This window comes from Vulpes lagopus, chromosome 15, assembly GCF_018345385.1.
Source record: "Vulpes lagopus strain Blue_001 chromosome 15, ASM1834538v1, whole genome shotgun sequence".
Lineage (NCBI taxonomy): Eukaryota > Metazoa > Chordata > Mammalia > Carnivora > Canidae > Vulpes > Vulpes lagopus.
Genome location: NC_054838.1, coordinates 2356924 through 2378010, shown reverse-complemented (window position 1 = coordinate 2378010; position 21087 = coordinate 2356924). Strand labels below are relative to the sequence as shown.

The window sequence follows — 21087 nt, the reverse complement described above, 5'->3', positions numbered from 1 at the left end:
CTTCCCATGTAGAGGGGTGAATATGCTCAACACGAGGCAGAACCAAGAGATGATGAAGTGATGAATATAGAGCAGAGGGCAAGTACGGAAGAGTCAAGTCTAAGGATGGGGAAGGGCACACTAGCTGGTGATTATCTCCCATTACCCTCCTGGTGCTCTGGAAGTGTGAATCCATGTGTGAAATTCCTCACACACCTCAGTGTGCGTTCGTGCCTGTGGGTCCTGAATTTTGACATGCACCACACGTACATTTCGTGATGTGGAGGAGAAGATCCACCGGCTGTACCTACATAAGCCTTTACTGATCCAGGTGCTCAGCTTGTCGGAGAGATGGGGAAAACAGCTCCTGACAAAATCCTCAAAGGTCACTGTTGCTAAGGCGTTGATGCTGGCGGCCACGGTGCTGCAGGGAGAGAAAAGCAAGAACATCGTCCAAGCCAAATAAAGCTGAGCAGCCTGCCCTGTCACTCAGGGCAAGTAGACAAAGCAGGGCTCTGGAGAAAAACAAGAAACAGATACACATGTCCTTATTCTGGGACTTCAGGGGAGCTCCATGGGGGGCTTTTCCCTCCTCAAAGCTGCTTCTGTGCTTGTGGTCTTGGATTTCTTCAAACCCTAGTGAAGAAGCTACATGTCTGTGCTCCAATGCCTACCAATGCCCCGGAACAAGACATTAAGTGAATTCGCAGGCATTGATAGGTTGTGTGTGCAGGTGCACGTGTATGTGTGTGTGTGTTTAGCTTGGACTTGAGGCAGGAAGCAGTAACTACCCTAATCCAGGAATCAGTAAAATGTGCCACTCATTAATCATTCACGCATTCATTCATTCTTACAATTTACACGTCTAGGCACCAGGCATACAATGGTCAACTACCAAGCATAGACCTTACACTCTACTTAGCACCACAGACATTCAACAGCCAATTACACAACTGATCACAGTTGTCATGAAGGAAAATAACAAGAGGCTAGGAAAGTGTGCCTTGCAGAGTCCTAAACTGAAGTTTAAGAATTCTTCCCTTAGGAGAGGATGATTGAAATAGGCACCGAAAGGACCCATGCAAATTGGGGAAAAGGGAACTTGACATTCAAATGCCTCTAGATGGAAAGCTTCCCGCACTCAACAGCCTGAAGCCACCCGAGTGGTTAGAATGCAATCGGTCAGGGAGAAAGAAGCAAAAGATAAAATGGGAAGGGGGCAAAGGCTAAAACCACATAAAAGATTTGATATTCTCTCTGACTTTGCAATCAGAGTCCAGTCTTAAAGCCCTAAAACTCGTTTTGACGACAGGGGACCTGGAGGTTGGGGTTTTCCCTTCCGAATAGCATGAAAGCTCATCTAATTTCTCATACAGACCAGGAATATTTTAGCTAGTGGAACAGGTAACTATATTAAATTCATGTGATGCGAAATCACAATCACAAACAAAAGTTCCAGAAAAGAAACAAGCTGATGGACAAAACCTGCCCAAGCTGTTGGTAAATTCTCCACTGCTATTCATTAGCTGTTTTGTTATCCTCCGATGCTCATTTGAAGACAAGCTAGGGAGGGCTGTGCCGACAGCATGGAAGAAAATTCAATTTTTTTTCTTTTTTTCTCTAATAGTACCATTAATTTTAGCTGTAGGTTACTTTAGTTAGAATAGTTCCATGTCCATTTTGTGCAGAATTAAAAGTTCCTTCCCTGAGTGGTAGCTATAGCAAGTAGAAATCTCCTAAGACCCATTTCTAGGGAATTGAAGCTGTAAGTACTCTGGGATACTATTCTCGTTTTCCTGAGAATCACTACATGGTGTGTGTGTGTTTCCTGCCAGACTTCCCTCCTATCTGCAGCTCCATGAAAATCCAGTAAGGAAAGGAGATGATCAAACAGAAGGAGTTTGATCTCAAAATACGACTTTGCCTCGAAATACATCATCTGAAAGTCCTGAACATTAGGGTTGACCCTTAAATCCACTGGGAAGGAGGGAGCAAAAACTTGAATTTGGCCCCTATGGAGCCTCTACTGGGTTGCTTTTGCAGTCAGGTATATTATCCATATGTCAACTTCTCAGATCTAAAGCTTCTGTAAGATGCTAGAAATCTTTCTTTTTTAATTTTTCCTAACCCTCAAGGACGATCTCTTTACTGTACCCCCATTCCTGTCTTTCCCTTTCTCAACTCAACATCCTCCTTAAGGTTGCAGCAGAAGTAATCTCTCTATAGCAGGTACCACCCAGTGTGTCCCTTTCTTAGAAGTTTTGGGCTTGAGAACAAAAGAGCCATCCATTCTTTTGTGAATTATCTGTTGACAACTACGAGTTCTCCAATCTGGAAAGAGTCAAGAGTCGGTCTTAAAGTAAGAGAAAAGATAAGCAAAGCTCTATAGAGAGGGAAAAAATAAAAACTAAAGTGCTACCCCTCCTTGATCCTCTGGTGCTCCTATTTTCTGTCTGGAGTTTCCCTGAGATCCTAATCGCAATACCACAGAATAATGTCACTCCATGTATTTGATGCAAAAATCCTAAAAAGAATATTAGCAAAAATAATTCAGTAGTTCACTAAATCAGAATTATACCCAAAGCAGGTTAAAATCATTATGTGAAGTCAAGGATGTTGCTAATTTGGAAATCTGCCATCATATTAAGTTGCCAAAAGTTAAAAACATAGCCACTGCAAAAATGCCAAAAATTTAATAAAATTCAGTATCTCTGATAAAAACTTTCCTAAAAGTAGAATAAGTATATGCATTTTGTTCTTTTTTTTCTTTTTATGATTTATTAACTTTAAATAAACATTCTTTTTTAAAAAAAAATATTTATTTATTTTAGAGAGACTAAGAGAGAGCACAAGCAGGAGGGACAGGAGAGGGAGAGACAATCTCAAGCAGACTCTGTGCTAAGCACAGAGCTGGACATAGGGCTTGATGTCAGATCCTGAGCCAAAACCAGGAGTCGGACACGGAAGCGACTGCGCCACCCGGGCAACCCTTAAATGAATATTCTTAAATGTAAATAATATCTTTCAAATTAAGATTTGATACCACATCTAATGGTAAAATCCAAGAGCCATTAACACCTTTTTTCCTCAAAAAAGCATGCCCTACCACTTGGAGTCAACTGCAGACCATCAAGAAGAGAGACTTGACCTTACACAGGCTCGACATTGCACTTGGACAGGCTCCATCCCGGCCGGCCTACCCCAGCAGCCATGCTGCCAGTGAAAAGCCATCAGGCCTCCAACTCCTGGTTTCCCCCAATTGGTCTCATAGTTCATGACAGCCTTCCCAACTTACTCCATTGCTCCTGGAAGAAGCAGGCTTCTCCTTTGCTCCCCCCGCTTGCCTATGGTTTTGCCTCAGCTTACTTGTCCCAGATGGCAATTCTCTTTCATTCCCCAATAAGCCCAACTTTCTCTGGTAAGATAATTGGCGGGTTTTATTTTTTTTTATTTTTTTTTATTTTTTTTTGCGGGTTTTATTTTTAAGGGTAACACGTCTAATGCCTTCCCATTGATCTTAAAATCCAAACTATTTCATAAAGCCTCACGAGTAAAATTCCATCCCATACATTGCGTGACAAGTGAGGAGCACGTCTAACTGAAGCATTCACAGGGCAGCCGACACACAGTCAGTACAGGGTGAGCAGCGGTGGTCTCGGCCACCATCACCCTTGTCACCTCACTGTTCCTCCCATCACCACTGTCATCATCATCCACATCACCAGAGCTGCGTATTGTCAACAGACTAACCTCAGAGTTCCACTGAAGGCACAGGCCACGAAGAGTCCAGGCAGTCCTGGCATCGTGGAGAATATCTCCATGACGAAGTACGGCATTAGCTGAAGAGGTGGTAAAACGAGATAGGATCAGTGGTCTCATCAGCACAGTCTGAAGTGGAAAAATGTCACTTTTTAGCAAAAGGAAGTGGAAAAAAATACAAAAAAAAAATTTTTTTTAATAAAATAAATAAAATAAAATAATAAAATAAAATAAAATAAAATAAAATAAAATAAAATAAAATAAAATAATAGAGGCGTTTGCACAACTCAGGTTGTTACGTGCTTCCAGTTGAGGCTACAATTAGTCTGATTTCATGGGCCCTGAGGTCCAGCTTCAGCTGGAGGGGAGGTGGAGGCATGGGAAGGGGCAGCTGACATTAGGAAAAAGGATTAGATGCACTTTAGAAGGTTCAAGAACTCGTTTTATTTTTCTGATATTTGCAATGTATGCCATTCCTTTGCCTGTGCACCCTTAATGTTAGCAGTTAAATCCTAAAATCGAATGCTTGAGCCAGGTCTTCAGGGTGTCTAGGTATTATGGTTCTACTTTGGAGTCAGATCTGTGAGAGAGGAGCCCCCCTGGGACAGAGGGACAGTGGAATGTACAGACGGGAGAGAGGTGATGGTGCCTCAATAAATGGAGTTTTTGAAAGCACTTTTAATGTAGTATAATGAGAAGACAAGCGCAGAAGCTTTATAGAAATAAGAGTCATTTTGTTCAATATGAGAATAAAGCATCTGTAATCAACCTTGAGACATCTAGGGGAAAAAAGAAGGGCTGGATTGACAACCAAAGCCATGGGTTCAAGCCTAACCTCCACTCTCCCCAGCCTTGCCCTGGCCTGGTCTTCAAGGGCAAGGCGAGATACCTTTTTACGTGTCACTTCCCCTATTAGAACCTGGCATGTGGTGACATCACCCAAGAGGAGAGGAAAGAGATCATCTCCCTGGGGCTCAGGAAGGGGCTTGGGATCCAGGTGGGAAAATAAAAAGGAAGAATCCATATTACCCAGTCATGGCCAGAAGCTCACTCATTTCGGCCATTCTCCGCTGGTCCCAAGAGAACACAAACCTGGTCTGGCGCTGAGATAATGCCAGAAGTCCAAGGGTCACAGTCCTTGAAGTGGGAGTACATGATTAAGCCAGAGAAGACAGCACACACCAGAATGATCCAGAGACCCAGCAAGTTAAAATACAAGGCCCTAGAAGAGAACACATCGGCCTATTGGTAGCCTCTATGCCATATAATAGTGTGATGAAGACATCACCAAAAATTCAAGGGAAGAATCTGGGGGGCTTTTTGCTATAAAATAAAATTCTACAGCCTTCAAGAATCTTAAAAGAAAAAAGAATCATTATATTTTATACATTCACCATTTTTGTTCTATTTGGGAATGTTACATTTTTAGACTGATGACAAAATTGAATGAGGTAGGTTTTTGATGGCTTTTCTTTTGAAATCAGGAGTTTTTCTGCAAAATCTCAATGTGTGGTGCAAGATCTATTTTCTCGGATGAAATTTCACATACCGATCACTCATATTATATAACTTACAGTGATTTTTCCCCCCACTCAATTCATAAAACTGTCAAAAAGTGAACTTACATTTTAACACCTTTTCTTCCAGAGGGATAATGAGATAAATGTAGAAATAGACACATTTTGGAAATATTCACTTTGGAGACTGATTTAGATGAAATTTAAAGTTGAGGGTTTTTTTTTTAAGAGATTAGAAAGTATGCAAAACTCAAGGTCATTTTATCCATATTCTGGGGAGCAATTCTTTTTATTTGTACAACACATGGATACGCTTCACTCTAGTTTGAGTGCTTTGACAGTATCCTATGGTTATTTCGACTTCATTGTTGATTTCTGAAAGTCAAAATATTACTAGCTTTCTTTTAAAAAATATATTTATTTACTTAGAGAGCCTGCAAGTGAGCAAAAGGCAGAGGAAGGAAGAGCATCCCAAGCAGGCTCAGTGGAGCTCAGGGTGGGCTTGATCTCACAACCCTGAGCTCATGACCTGAGCTGCAATCAAGAGTCTGATGCTTAACGGACGATGCCACCCAGACGCCCCACTAGTTTTCTTAATTTCAAGGAAGATTTGAAAGTAGGCTAGATTTTTATAAAAATCCAGCCCCATTCTGGAGAGAATGTCAAAGGGCCAGGAGAGCAACACTAGGAATTTTCTTGGATCACGTCAGTGTTTGAAGGGAATCAGACACATCCACATTTAAATGTAAGGATACATGAAGACTCCTAACTCTGGGAAACGAACTAGGGGTGGTGGAAGGGGAGGAGGGCGGGGGGTGGGGGTGAATGGGTGACGGGCACTGAGGGGGGCACTTGACGGGATGAGCACTGGGTGTTATTCTGTATGTTGGCAAATTGAACACCAATAAAAAATAAATTTATTATTAAAAAAAAAGAAAAAGAAAAAAAAATGTAAGGATAAACATTCATTTCAAAGCCTCCGAAAACCCATCCTGTACGAGTGTGCCTAGCTCTCAAAAAACCCTTGAGTCAAACTACCTGTACATGAAGTGAATCTGGTTAAATCATTACCTCGTTTGGAAGTTTCTATTTGATACTATTTACATGAGAAAAGAGACTTATCCTAGAAGTTACTTCCTTGAAAGTATTCCAGCAATGTTTATTATCTGAAATTATATGTTAATTTGCTTATTATTAATTTCCCCCACTCAAACAAACACAGTGCTATAGAATAGTGCTGGCACATAGCAGACATGAAATTATTTCCCTTTTGGTAATAAATAATTGAATGAATGAATGAATGAATGAATGGTAGAAATTCAGTACACTGTGATTATACTCCTTGTATCCTTTATTTTTTTTTTTTTAAAGAACATTGGACCTCGGGTCAGAAGACTTTATCCTTAACGACCACCTGCCCTTAGACAAGTCATGTAACACCCTGAGGCAGTTATGTCATCTGTAAAAAGAGTGTGAACACACCTGCTTTCCTTCTATTATAGGACTAGTACGAGGATTGAATGAGTTACATTCTGTAAAAATATCCATACAGAGGACATCCTTACATTATCCAGAAAAATTTTAAGCTTCACCAGTCAACGACAGGAAGTGAGAAACCAAGGGTAAGACTGTATTGAATGTTAAAGACCTTGTGTCGTGACTTTGTTTTTCATTAGAAATGGACTTTGATTCTTTACAGAGATAACTCTCCTTCTTTTAACTAAAGCCACTTCATTGATTCACTCAAAACATATGGATTAGACATCTCTGTGTACTAGGCTCTCTTAGGTACCGGGGTATAGCAGTGAGCAACAGAGAACCCTCCCTCATGGAGGTTAAATTCCGGGATTGGAAGCAGATCATCACTGAAATGAAATAAATGAACACAATGATAAGCAAAAGCAGCAGGAATAGAACAAAAGTGACTTGTGTGGGTGTGCTCATCTTAGCCAGGAGATGGGAGGGATGTGGGAAGGGACCTGAGACTCTGCATCAGCACCTACTACCCTCAAAGCAACATGTACAGTCAACCACCTTGAAAAGCAACTGGGGGCAGCCCTGGTGGCTCAGTGGTTTAGCGTCGCCTTCAGCCCAGGGCGTGATCCTGGAGACCCGGGATCGAGTCCCAAGTCGGGCTCCCTGCATGGAGCCTGCTTCTCCCTCTGTGTCTCTGCCTCTCTCTCTCTCTGTGTCTTTCATGAACAAATAAATAAAATCTTAAAAAAAAAAGAAAAGAAAAAGAAATTGGGGTCTAGAAACAAGAGGAGGTGAAGTCAGCTTCCAGGGAGCACATCTTAGATGACATGGTGGGTGATATTATTTCTAGATATGAGGAAGACGGATCAGGCTTAAGATCAACCAATCTGTCTCTAGTGCGTCCTCGGCATTCCCGGCCATGAATGATGTGCAGATATAATGAGCCCACTCGTGGTTTCACCCCGTGGACGCATGGTCAGTACGAACGTTATGGATCTGTTTTCACCTACATGTGATTCAGGGTGTATTTTTTCCCAAGTAGCAGAGCTTTTCCTAAACTCTGATGGAATGTCTTAATGACACCAGGCTCTCAGATAATTGAACAGAAGCAGAGGATTTAATCAACGTTCTGCAGAGCCTCCTAGATGAGAGCAGATTGGCAGCCGGCTCCAAGTGGCCTCCAGCTGCCCCCGTAATGACCTTGAGGCTTCAGTTGTGTGACAAGTGACACATCCCCGCCGCGCCCTTCCTTCCAGCTGAGTGCACTTCACCTGGACTGACCATTTTGACTGATTTCTGTTTCCTATTTGATAAAGTGATAATCTTGTGTGGAGGGTTTGCTAACATTGTTTATTCTAATAGGATATGAATATGCTACCAGCAAATTAATGGAATACTAGCTAACATATTCAGTGCTTCCTTCTGAGAGCGTGTGGAATAGGTAAGTAATAAATTCTCTTTCGGAATCCAAGTCACAAAAAATCCGTGTCGCAGCAATGCTATCTTCTATTCATTCTAAATAAAAAACTATGCATTGAAAGTATTTTAAAGTCAGTTGTGAAAATATTCACAGTGACTGTTTCTCGCTCTAAGAAAAGTTGAGGACATCCTGACAAATCCGGGGATGCTGGAAATCTGGACAGTAACAATGAGGATAAAACGTCCATTTCAGATGCAGCGCTAGCTTATTGCTGCCAGTCGTGCAGAATAATACATGACTTCCTGCAACCCCCAGTCTAGAGCATGCGATGCCTTGCAGGACTTGGAAAAGGCTCCCCGAGCTGTGCCTGCTGGAGTCCCTCAGGGCAAGCAGGCCTGGCAATACTGGGGGCTGCTAGCTTGGCGAGAGCTGCCCTGGTGAAAGCCCATTATGACTTCTTCTAAACCTCTCCTTGGAAAACTTAAGGATATATGCATCAAAAGAAAAATAGTAGCTCAAGAGACCACAGGCTGCATCAAGCAAATCATAAGGGCCATCTCCTCACAGAAGCTGTGAGTAGACAATCTATGCTATTTACCTCTGCATCGCCACCCATGGCCACCGAATTTAGCCTACAAGTTCTCAACAAATGGAGGCAGTAAATGATGGAGAGCAAAGGGAGGCAGACGTGAGCTCCAATCCACTTCTTTGTTGAGATGGGAGTAGTAATGCCGGCCTCAAAAAACTGTTGAGAGGGTTAAATCAAACTTTCCATCTCTCTCTCTCTCTCTCTCTCTCTCTCTCTCTCTCTCTCTCTCTCTCTCACACACACACACACACACACACACACAGAAGCATATAATAAGGACAAAGAAAACTGAAATGTTTATTTATAACTTACAGTTTTGCATGTTTTTCTGTTTTGCAAGAGATGCATCGCTGTATGGTCGATTGATTTACACCATAGATCCCAAGCCACGTAAACGTTCCTCCCACTGAGATTGTCCAAATAGTGTGCCGTCTGAGAGGATCTACATCAAAGCTATGAGCCAGAGAGAAGTGAGTGAACAAAGATGTTCCTTTGATGCCCAAATATTGCTTTAGTTACGGAGGTCATACAGCTAAATCTTTATAAAATATGGGAAAGTAGTATTGCACCTACTCAAATATATTTAGTCGGGATCCATTTCTTGATTGTTCTATTACATTGGGTAATCCACCAGCATGAGCTGATCCTTGAATGAGAACCGTTAAGAATCCCACAATCATGACAACCATCTGAAATGCATCTGTCCACACCACTGCTTTTAATCCTCCCTGAAATGGAGAGAATGGATGTGAGTTCTTAAAAAGGAAGGCTTCAAGTCTTCCAATTCCTTTTTACAACCTCTCTGCTGATACAATCTTTCTTTCTCTTTCTTCCCTTCCTTGTTTCTTTCTTTCTTTCTTTCTTTCTTTCTTTCTTTCTTTCTTTCTTTCTTTCTTTCTTTCTTTCTTTCTTTCTTCTTCTTCTTCTTTCACTACATTGTAAAGAATGGGTAGGAATTTACCAGGCACAGAGGACAAGAGAAGGAAACCACATGTGTGAAGGATGGAGATGTATGGCTGCCTGGAGAAATGAAATAATACTAGAATATATAGATTGAAGCATATACAGAACGCCCAAGGGGAGGTTGCTGAATCTGCTACAGGCCAGAACACAGATTTTGACAAGGCTACTTAAATGATTTCTCAAGAGTAATGAGACAGCATTAAAGAGATTTACATGATGAGAGATTTTATTTGTTTGCTTCATAGTGGTTTCAGGGGTGGTTGTGTAGATAGCAGATTGCAGGACCATGGAAAAGAAGGAGTATCTCTTCATGATACACCCAGATGTGATTTCAGCAGTCCGTGCCCAAGATGGCAGAGGTTTGAAGCAAGGCAGAGATAGAAAGAAGTGGATGGATTTGGACAACAATTGGGAGGTCAAATCAACACAACTTGTGAATAATTGAATACATATGATGAGGAAGGAGGGGAATTGAGGATGATCACCTAGGTCTGGCTTATGCAATATGAGCTTTTTTGTTTTGTTTTGTTATTGTAAATTTAGTAGCAATAAATAAATTTGGGGGGAGTGAAATGGTAGAATGATGAGAAAGAAGAAAAGAACTAGAAAACACAGATTCTAGACATTCATGAAGAAATGGTCAAATAGTGAGATGAGCAAAGCAGACTTTCTAGAGGGTAAATCTCACATCAGAACTCAACACAGAGTGATGAGCAAGAGGTGAGCATGCTGGTTATCAAAATTGGATCCTCTTGAGAATCACTTGTGGAATTTGAAAACAAGCAAACTAACAAAATATCCTAGCACCAACTCCAAGGATTCTGAATAAATTGAGGTCTGGGTTGGGACCTAGTCCTAAATGTTTTCTCAAAGCTCCCACAGGGATCCTAGTGTACAATTCTAGTTGAGAAACACGTGGGCAAGAGGAAAGGGGGCGGGGAAGAAAGAAGCTGCTGGAGTAATCCAGGTAGAGAATCCCCCAGGACCACAGTGAAGGAGGAATGAGCAAATCGGGAAAGATTAAACAAAGTGATATTTTAAAAAAAGAAGTGCTTTGAAAATGAATAAGCACAATGAGAATGGAAGGATGTGGTATTTTTAACATTGAAAAATAGAATTATCATCCCCAGTTACTCCTCCAGAGTGTCAAGAACTTCTCTGAAAAGATGACAGGCTTCATCTTTACCTTGAGAAGAAAGAAGATATTGGGGTTGTCCCATCATTTCTTTTGCAATTAAAGTGCAATTTAATAAATAGACATTAAAGTCCTGCCAGAGGCATTGTATTTGTAAGTTGTGTTCTCATCCTGACTTGAGGAATAATCAATATTTTCCTCCTACCCCCTTCAAATAGCGGTATCGTGATGTTCTCTAAAGATACTAAGCCTTCTAAACCCAAATTGCAACACCAGATTTTAGTGATATGAAGATCAAGTGTCCAAGACCTCGGTTTTCAGAGGCTACTTGCTATTGGTTATGCAAAAAATATGCATGAACCTGAATCTTCAGCTAGCCCTGAAGCATGAGGACAAACCGCCTTATCAAATGTACATCAAAAGACAGATTATAGCCACCATGAAAATTTCTCTGACTCCATAACTCCTTCATACAGTGAGACTCACACACACACACCACTGACCTATAACCCTGATCGTGCGGGGTCACTGATATATGTAATCAGTTTGTTTGTGTGAAATCTAATGTTTACTTCACTAGATTGCAAGTCCCTGAATGGCAGGAATCATTTATTATTTTAATCTCTCCCGCTGGTTGTCTTAGCTGTGCTATGCATCTGCAGGACCATAGGAGCCTGCCACCTGAGCAGCAAGTGTTAGACCAGTGAGCCACCAGCATAATGAGATCCGGAAGCCTGCAACTTGGCTAGAGAGAAGAGAGATGGGACAGAGGTGTGGTGAGGGATTAGCTGGGTGGATTGACCCACATCATAAACGATTTCCAACACTAAGAGGCTTATACTTTATCCTGTGAACAATGGGAAGTGAGAAGAGAATTGGGTCAGTTAAGTGGCATAAAGAAATGGGTGATTAAGATTAATCTTCCAGAGACATGGGGGGGCTGGGGGGGGAAGCACTGAAACCAATTAAGAGTCAGTAAGTTTAGTTCAGTTTAGCTTGTTGTGATCATTAAAATACCCAGACATGTTTCTGACATCTTACTTTTTAGTCTCTATTTGTGCTTTCTCTATGCTTTTTTCCTCTTCTCTCGCTTAAATCACTTGAGGTTTTGTTTTGTCATGTTTTAATTCCTTTTCTCCACTTTGACCATTTTATTTAAACAAGTCCTCTTGAGATTTTGCTATAAAATTTTAAGTTAGAGTCTAAATTTAAAGAATGTCACCCTATGACCCAGCAATTGCACTGTTGGGGATTTACCCCAAAGATTCAGATGCAATGAAACGTCGGGACACCTGCACCCCGATGTTTCTATCAGCAATGGCCACAATAGCCAAACTGTGGAAGGAGCCTCGGTGTCCATCGAAAGATGATGGATAAAGAAGCTGTGGTCTATGTATACAATGGAATATTCCTCAGCCATTAGAAACGACAAATACCCACCATTTGCTTCAACGTGGATGGAACTGGAGGGTATGATGCTGAGTGAAATAAGTCAATCGGAGAAGGACAAACAGTGTATGTTCTCATTCATTTGGGGAATATGAATAATAGTGAAAGGGAATATAAAGGAAGGGAAAAGAAATGTTGGGAAATATCAGGAAGGGAGACAGAACATGAAGACTCCTAACTCTGGGAAATGAACTAGGGGTAGTGGAAGGGGAGGAGGGCGGGTGTTGGAGGGGAATGGGTGACGGGCACTGAGGTGGACACTTGACAGGATGAGCACTGGGTGTTTTTCTGTATGTTGGTAAATTGAACACCAATAAAAGTTAATTAAAAAAAAAAAGATAAATAAAAATAATCATTTACAAAATAAAAAAAAAATAAAGAATGTCTTAATCCCCAACAATTCAAAGAAGACAAAATCATCGAGTCTGATTACTGTCTTCCTAATTTACATGCTATCGTTGTCCAAAAGATGGTTATTCTTTTTCTTAATCCAAAATTACATCTAAAAAAAAAAACCGGGATCCCTGGGTGGCGCAGCGGTTTGGCGCCTGCCTTTGGCCCAGGGCGCGATCCTGGAGACCCGGGATTGAATCCCACGTCGGGCTCCTGGTGCATGGAGCCTGCTTCTCCCTCTGCCTGTGTCTCTGCCTCTCTCTCTCTCACTGTGTGCCTATCATAAATAAATTAACAAAATTTAAAAAAAAATAAATAAAAAAAATTAAAAAACCCCAAAAAACAAAAAAAAAATACATCTAATAATAAAAATAGTAGTGGTATATTTTACAATATTATAAATTATAACATATCATTAGATATGTAAGTTATTAGATATTATTGATATGTAATATCAAGTTGTTATTTTTTATCATCAAGCATCAAAAAAACTGTTTGACTGGATTTCTTAAAGATTTACTATTTTATTTTCTGATCATTACTTCTTCTATCCAAAACTGGATCATTTTCCTTCTTCCTGCAGTACTTCCTCTAGGTTTTTCTCAGGGGAAGATAGATTGGTGGTAAATCTTCCTGGTTCTTGACAGTTCTGAAAAGTTAGTATTGCTGAATACACAATTATAGTTTGACAATTGTTTTCCATCAATGCTTTGAAGATATTATCTCACTGTTTCTGCCTTCCATTATTTTTTGCTAAGAAATCTGTCTTCAGTGTCCCTGGCAATGCGTCTAGTCATCCTTGTATGGGTAGATGCCTCAGAGCAACTAATCTGTCATATATGGCCAGACATTTAAGGAGCAGAAGCTTATTTTTAACCTACGTAAGAGATGTGCATCTGGAATAGAACAATGATAGTGAGAATGGAATGAAAAAAAAAAAAAAAGACAAAACTCTGCAGTGCAAAGAAATGGTGGAAATTGTGTGTATGAAAAGGAGAGTTAAGGGTGTTTCCAAGTCATATATTCCATGATATATGTTAAAAGAGTATCTGATCTGCACACAGTGCCAAAATACATGTATGGCCTGCTCTATGATAATATAGGATTACTTTATTTTTCTCTATTAGAGGACGAAAAAGGTCCAGTTTTCTGAAAACCACTGTCACACTTTTACCTGGTTACTTACAGCCTCTGTATGTGGGTGCCAAAGATTCAGATGAATGAAGATTCCCATCGCAGGGCATGATCAATAATAGGTGCTCAACGAACGCTTCTGAACTAAACTGATTTTAACAGTTATATAAATATAGTGCCAATACCACCCAGATTGCCTGGTTAAAAATGGAGCATATGGTAAGGCAAATGTTAATGTAACACAAGCTTATGCATCAATAAGAAAGAACAACACGCTGTGGAACCCTCAAGTTCACAGAACACCAACCATCCTTGATCGTTCGTACACACATTTTGAATTTTCCAATCACTAGGTGTGACATGTATGCTACCTATATGGTTCATAGTTGCTGTGAAAAAGCACATTTTGGTTTTGTGCTTGTTACGTGTGGGGTCACTTATCCTCTGATCAAGGAGGTATTTCTCCCATTAAATTTTTTCTTTGCCAAGCCTTTCTCAAATGAGCCCAACCCAATTCTACTAATGGTACTGAAAATAATTTTAAATAAAACAACAGCACCTTCCTCAGGAAACTGTGACAGATAGGCCAGCATATTTCTATTTAATTTTGGAATAGCAAATTCTGCTATAATTAGATGCCCTGTTGTTGGAGATTTGCCCTTATCCCATATTAGGACATGGTATTAAATACTTTTTAATGGATAGATACATACCAGGGTACAGTAGAATGTGCAAACAATTCCTGTGGCAAACACAGAGCCCCAGAGATCAAACCCCGTCACTAGAAAAGGAGAAGAAATATTGAAAGAAGTTTCTCCGAAGAAAGTAGAAGACCAAGGTTTATGAAGACAAAGTCACAGTATTTTTGTCAGCGGTTTTTGTGGGCAAATGGAAATCGCATTAGAATTTTCTCTTATTAAATTCACCTCTGATAAAGATTATTTTATTACATTGTTATATTTCAAATCAGTCCATAATTTTTAGGTATGGCTAAAAGCCAAATTTTTCCTCCAAAAATTCTGTAGCTGCCCATCTTTGTACCGTTTGTTTGCTTTTTCTTAACAAAATTAGTCTGAGTACTTTGAAACTACCTAAACATCAGCCATGAATAAGTATTTCTCAGTATAAGCCCAGAGCATGATTAAATTGAATATCGAAGTCTTTTAATATTATAGGTACCATTACGAAATTTATTTTAATCGTTTAAAACTTTTTGCTCTTAGGATTCTATTCTCTCCAAAAGGCCAAGTATAAATCTTAAAATGATTCCTACGAGCACCTTTCACCCCTCTATTCATTTTTTTTAAAGATTTTATTTATTTATTCATGAGAGACACACAGAGAGAGGCAGAGACACAGGCAGGGGGAGAAGCAGGCTCCATGCAGGGGGCCTGTTGTGGGACTTGATCCGGGGTGTCCAGAATCACGCCGTGGGCCGAAAGCAGACGCTCAATCTCTGAGTCACTCAGGGATCTCCCACTCCTCTATTCAGATTATCTACATGAAAGCACTGAGATGGGATCATATACTACAAACATGCTTAGTGGTTGTTCATATGCAATAACCAAGACCTCCATCATTTCAGTGATTAAAAAACAAAACAAATGACAATCAAACTTGGTGTTTGAAACCATGTGGGCAAAATCAAGTAACTAATTATTTGCATTATTTTCTTTATTTATTTTTTTTTTTTTAGATTTTCTTTAAATTCAAGTTAGTTAACCCATAGTGTATTATTAGTTTTGGGGGTAGATTTAGCGATTCATCAATTGCATGTAACACCCAGTGCTCTTTCCAGGGATTATTGGAGCTCTAGATGGTGATGACTATAGTAATAAGAGCCCCCTCAGCACAAGAACGTCTCCCTGACAAGACGGATGTGTGTTTCTCAAGATGAGAATGTAAACAGACAAAAGAAGGAAAGTACCCAGGGGAGTATCAGTAACTCACCTTGATTGAGCGCCAGGGCGGGGGCATACACCACCACTCCTGTGTAGAGAATCTGTAGGGTGAACAAGAGTCAGGTGAACAGTGTGAGGAGTGACATGGAAGGGAAAGCTGCCTCCAATGGTCCTTATTGACCATCAAGAGGTGTTTCCCTCAACGTGGTCACTACACATCTCATTGGCAACCGCTCTCATCTTGAAATCATATGATCGCCATCATTAGCAGGCAAAGGGGATAAGCATCTGATGGAGGAAGAGCACTGGACTTCTAAGATTGCTGTGAATTTTGAGATTTTATGGCTAGATACGGCATATTTTTGGAGGACACATAAATAGGCTTCAAGGTAAGGTTTTGATCCAACTTTTCTCTACCCACCTCCGCCCCCACGCTTATGCCACCATGACTCAACCTCCTTTTAGTGGCCTACTGAAATAGGGGACAGGACAGCACGGGGAAAACTAACAACACAAGTGATCTACTTAATGGTTGGACTCCCCCAGTTGCAGCCACTACACTGAAGGAAGCGGGTACAGTCCCATTTTATTTTAAATGGGATTTCACCATTTAGAGATTCAGGCAAGGGTTTTAAAAGGCAAAAATGTATGAGAAGGTCAGGGAACAGTGCTGTCTTTTCCCCTCTACTAAATCCTTCAGTCGGTGAGGGGGTGTTTTGGTTAAAAAAGGCAAGAGGTAATTTTCCAGTAGGAAGTACTGTGTGAGTTCTAGGAAGTATATATACCAACTTGGAGGATGGCCTGGAGGCGCCCAGAGCCTAGGAAGCAGGAGAGAAGTCCAAAAGGGGAGAATGGGAGTATTGTCTTAAAATGATTTGGGGCAAAAATAAATAAATAAATAAATAAATGATTTTCGGCAAAATGGGCATTTCTGGTTCAATGCAGTTAACTAGTGAAAAGCTAGTGAGCGGACCATTTCATATCCAAAGCAACTTGTACGAGGGAAATAAAAGTTTCAAATGAGTTTTTAAGGCTACGTTTTCCTTTGTGGTTTATAGTAGACATTTGTTTGTTATTTATTATCCAGATGAATATATGGGGTCCGTACCGTGTGGACCACTGGCGGTGGTCACCCGTCTCAGAAGTCCTACCCGTGAGGAAAGGAGTTGCTTCTTGGCATTTGGTCTGTCCTTTGGTTGTACTGCCTGCCCCCCGGAGTAAACAAACCTGTGTTGTCACCGCACACAGTCCACCCCCTGCGGCCCTTCCCCCTTACCGTCTGCACGATGTAGATGACAGTGGCCGCGTAGCGTACTGGCTTATTGAATCGTAGCTGTAAGTACTAGAAACAGAGAGAAGGACAAGCAAAGAGTCAGCATCAGAGCTGCTAAGAAGGTGCTTTATTTTCTTCGATTCCCCTGTGTTTAGTGCTTTGGGTTTGTAATATGGCTTTACTTGAGAGAACAGGAAAACTACAGATTGTTTGAGGTCAAAGAAATACCAGAGCTCTATGAAAGCTCCATTCTGGCTTAAGCTTCTCATGAGAGAGAAGACAAATGCCTTCTTCTTTTTAAACTTCTATTGCTTGAATAAAAACCCAGACCCTCTCACTTTCAACCCAGGGGTCATCCTACTGACTATACTGAAGCCACTGTTTCCTTTTATATCCCATGGCCCCAGATTTAGCCCACCCTGTATTCCCTCTTTCCTAGGTCACTGCAGTAGCTCCCAGCTGATCTCTCTAATTCCGATCCTTGCCCATCCATTCCATCAACCATACATCTGCCATGTTGGTTCTCCTAGAGCAAGGCTCTAACCATGTTGCTTTTTATTTTTTTCTTTAAGATTCTATTTATGTATTCATGAGAGACACAGAGCAAGGCAGAGACATAGGCAGAGGGAGAGTCAGGCTCCTTGAGGGGAGCCCGATGAGAGACTGGATCCCAGGACCCCGGGATCACACCCTGAGCAGATGCTCAACCACTGAGCCACCCAGGCATCACATGTTGCCTTTTTACTTAAAATCTTCAATGATTCTCCATCGTTGACAAACAGCGTGCGCATCCCACACTTGATACTCTCCACCCTCTGATCTATACCCTTCTTATCTTAAGTCACACCACTAGGCCTCCTGTTATTTATTCTTCACATCAAATCACTGTGTGTGGCTCAGTCAACATGCTTTGCACTTCTCAGGCTCTTCCTTCATTTGCGCAGACCCTTCGACGGGAGAGAATCTTCCCCCCAGATTCACCAATTCTTAGTCATCTTTTAAGGAGGCTGGCCCAGCTGCCATTCCCACCCCTATGCATACTTTCTCCTCTGAGCTCCAACAGCAATTATGATCAACTTTTTTCCTATATGGCGTCACTTGACCACCTACTCTACTGTCTTGTGGATTGACGTTGGATCCATAAATCTTACGGTACCTGTTTCCTAAAGCGACTGTAACAAATTGCCACGATTTTGATGCAGCTTAAAGTAACAGAAGTTCTCTGGAGGTTCTGAAGACCAGAAGTATGAAATCGATTTCACTGGGCCAAAATCAAGGTACTGGCAGGTTGGAGGCTTTAGGAAAGAACCTGAGATCACTTAATGTTAAAATAACTTTTATTCCTTAGCCTCTGGTTCCATCACTTCAATTCCTGCCTCTGTGGTCACATCGCTTCTTCTCCTGGCTGTCAAGTCTTCCTCTGCCTCAGTGTTAGAAAGGTACATGTGAAGGTACCTAGGACCTACCTGGGGAGATCCAGGATAATCTCCTCTTTTAAGATCCTCAATTTAATTACATTTGCAAAGGCTTTTTTTTTTTTTTTTAATCAGGTAAGGTAATAGTCATAGGTTCAGGGATTAGAATATTGACTTTTTTTTTTTTTTTCAAAGAAAGGGATACATTTCTCAGCCCACCACACTTACCTTCCCTGATACATGTAAACAGTGCTCTAAGGATTCATTTTTGTCATCTTTTATATCTTCATTCATTCAGTAAATAATTATTACCTGACTTCCATACTGCATTGTGACATACAGTAATACCAAATATGATATAGTCTGTGCCTTAGAGGATTCTATGGGTTAGACAAAGTGACCTTTAACAAATTTATTCTAATAAAAATAAAGTTCCAGGTATGCTGTGTACTAGAGGAAGAGCTACTAGGAACTGTGAACACACTGAACAGCTGGATCTGGTTTACAGTTAGAAGTAAAGAAGGGTTTTCCTGAATAAAGATTCTAGACAACACTGGTATTTGTTGTTGTTATTATTATTATTATTTATCATAATAAATATGTATTAGGTGAACAAAATAAGTATTAAAAGTATGACTTGAGGTTTCAATTTCTTGGCAGGAGTTTCTGATGGGTAGTGGTCCTGTCTTACTTGCATTGAAGAAAAAAAATCATTTTTTTATTAAATCAGGAGTTAACTACCAGATTTGTCCTATTCCTAGAAATGATACAGAAGTGTTGTGTCATGGTGTACAACGGGGCCTTCTCTGAAACCCTAGAAGGGACTCTCTTAGCAGAAGTGTTACTCAGTTTCACACTCCTACACCTGCTCAACCCTCACCCCAAGCACGTATCCATCTGTCTGTAGACCCTCTTTCTTCAGGCGGTAGATTCAGTACCCTGTGAGTCAGGACACAGGCCAGTGGTCGAATGACGGAGGACACCAGGTATAAAGGAAATGATCTTAATGAGGTGAGGAAGTCAGTGAGGAGGCAAGTCTCGGATGTCATAGGACAGAAAACCATGCAGAACTTCTGTGGTGAGGACAACTTAGTTTCCAATCATACGTCTTTGGGAAGATTCATTTATTGCCCTAAACAATGGCTTTCTTTTCTAAACCTGGTGCTTATGAGGCTCCATGGCACAGTACGTGATAACGCCAAGTCCAGGGACGAGGACATGCTGGGATCTTAGCGACCGTAGCCGTCAGGTGGGTGGCACTCAGTATTCCAGGACGTGCTGATGGCCTCCCAATGCACCTGTGATCCTTTGCTTCAGGGCTTCATCTCAGCCCTTGCACAGGGCAGGCTGGCAGCGCCCGGGGCTGTTATCATTGGCTGAAAGCCAGTGACAGAAGGAGTTAGACACAAATATTCAGGCTTCTTTGCCCACCAGGAGGGACGACCCTGAGACAGGATCTGGAGGTCTTCCACAGGTCCCCAGTGAAGATGGAACCTCAAGTGCTCACAGGGGTAACCTGCTCAAAAACACACCTTTTATTGGCTTCATTTTCTTCCATATTTTCATCGCCACCAATATTCAATGAAATCACTTCCTCCAGTATGACTTGCATTCAAATCCTTGTCTTAGGGTTTTTTTGTTTGTTTGTTTGGTTGGTTGGTTGGTTGGTTGGTTTTTAATGCTTCTGGGGGAACATAACTTAAAGCAAATATAATCCAAGTGGTGACTAAAAATGCTCATGTAAAAAAGATATGTTCTGCTGATGGGAACTTTTTGTTCCAAAACATAGAAGAACTCAAGGTAGCCAATGGAGGACAAGATTAAGTGTGACATAGACAAGCTGTCTTGTCTGAGTTCCCCCAGACCGGTGAGCCACTAGCTAATGCAAGAGCTGATGGCAGGCACATACAAGGCCCCAGTGAGACCAGGAGGAGAACCTTACTATTTTACTGGACCCTTCTCAGCCCAGACCAAATTGCTGGCCCATAGAATTGTGAGCAAATAAAATTGCTGTTTAAGAAATTTATTTTGGGGTGATGTGTTACACAGCAATACATAAGTAATATGAAAATTGGTAGTAGGAGTGGAGAAATGCTGTAACCCCGAAGCCCCCAAATATGTGGTATTAGCTTTGGGACTGGGTGGCACCTGAAGTTTGGGACAGCAAAAGGGAAATTATGAAAAATGGCAAGACAGTGAGGAAACTGCTATAGGAACCTGCACAAAGTCAAGGGTTTTAGCCTCTCGGTTTAGTTCCCCTGATGTCAGCCAATTCAGTCCAGCTGGAGAGGCAATATTGAGAAAATAATATGTGAAGAAAAAAAAAAGAAGTGGATCAGAAGGAAGACTCCTTAAATTCTAGTTTGAGCTTTGCCACAATCTCACAGGGACCTAAGCCTCCGGTTTTTCATCCTTGAAACAGGAGAGACAATTGCAATTGTGAAATTCTACATCTGAAAGACTGCATTTACCCATTCTTTCAATTACTCCCTCCCTCACTCAATGGTCCTCTTTGATGTGTATTTATCTATCACTACAGCCAATAATAAAAATGGAAATTCAACCAAAGAGATGCATCCTTGATGCCCACTTTTGAAAATGGCAAAGGTAACACTTCCCATCATTGTATTCGATTATTTTCAAGACCCCAGGCCTTATAGAGCCACATTCTTTTCCATCTTAGT

General features: G+C 41.0%; 1 protein-coding gene across 1 annotated transcript in view; it reads right to left on the bottom strand.

The window, feature by feature from the left end:
* SLC5A12 (solute carrier family 5 member 12) overlaps positions 1 to 21087 on the bottom strand; it is a 46824-nt gene that overhangs the window by 19891 nt on the left and 5846 nt on the right. Inside the window, exons 2-9 of the mRNA XM_041730543.1 lie at positions 16992 to 17057; positions 15765 to 15816; positions 14528 to 14595; positions 9314 to 9468; positions 9053 to 9193; positions 4831 to 4960; positions 3730 to 3818; positions 291 to 403 (exon numbers count right to left, since the gene is read on the bottom strand). Of these exons, the coding sequence (XP_041586477.1) occupies positions 291 to 403; positions 3730 to 3818; positions 4831 to 4960; positions 9053 to 9193; positions 9314 to 9468; positions 14528 to 14595; positions 15765 to 15816; positions 16992 to 17057 (814 nt within the window). The remainder of the gene's footprint in view (positions 1 to 290; positions 404 to 3729; positions 3819 to 4830; positions 4961 to 9052; positions 9194 to 9313; positions 9469 to 14527; positions 14596 to 15764; positions 15817 to 16991; positions 17058 to 21087) is intronic.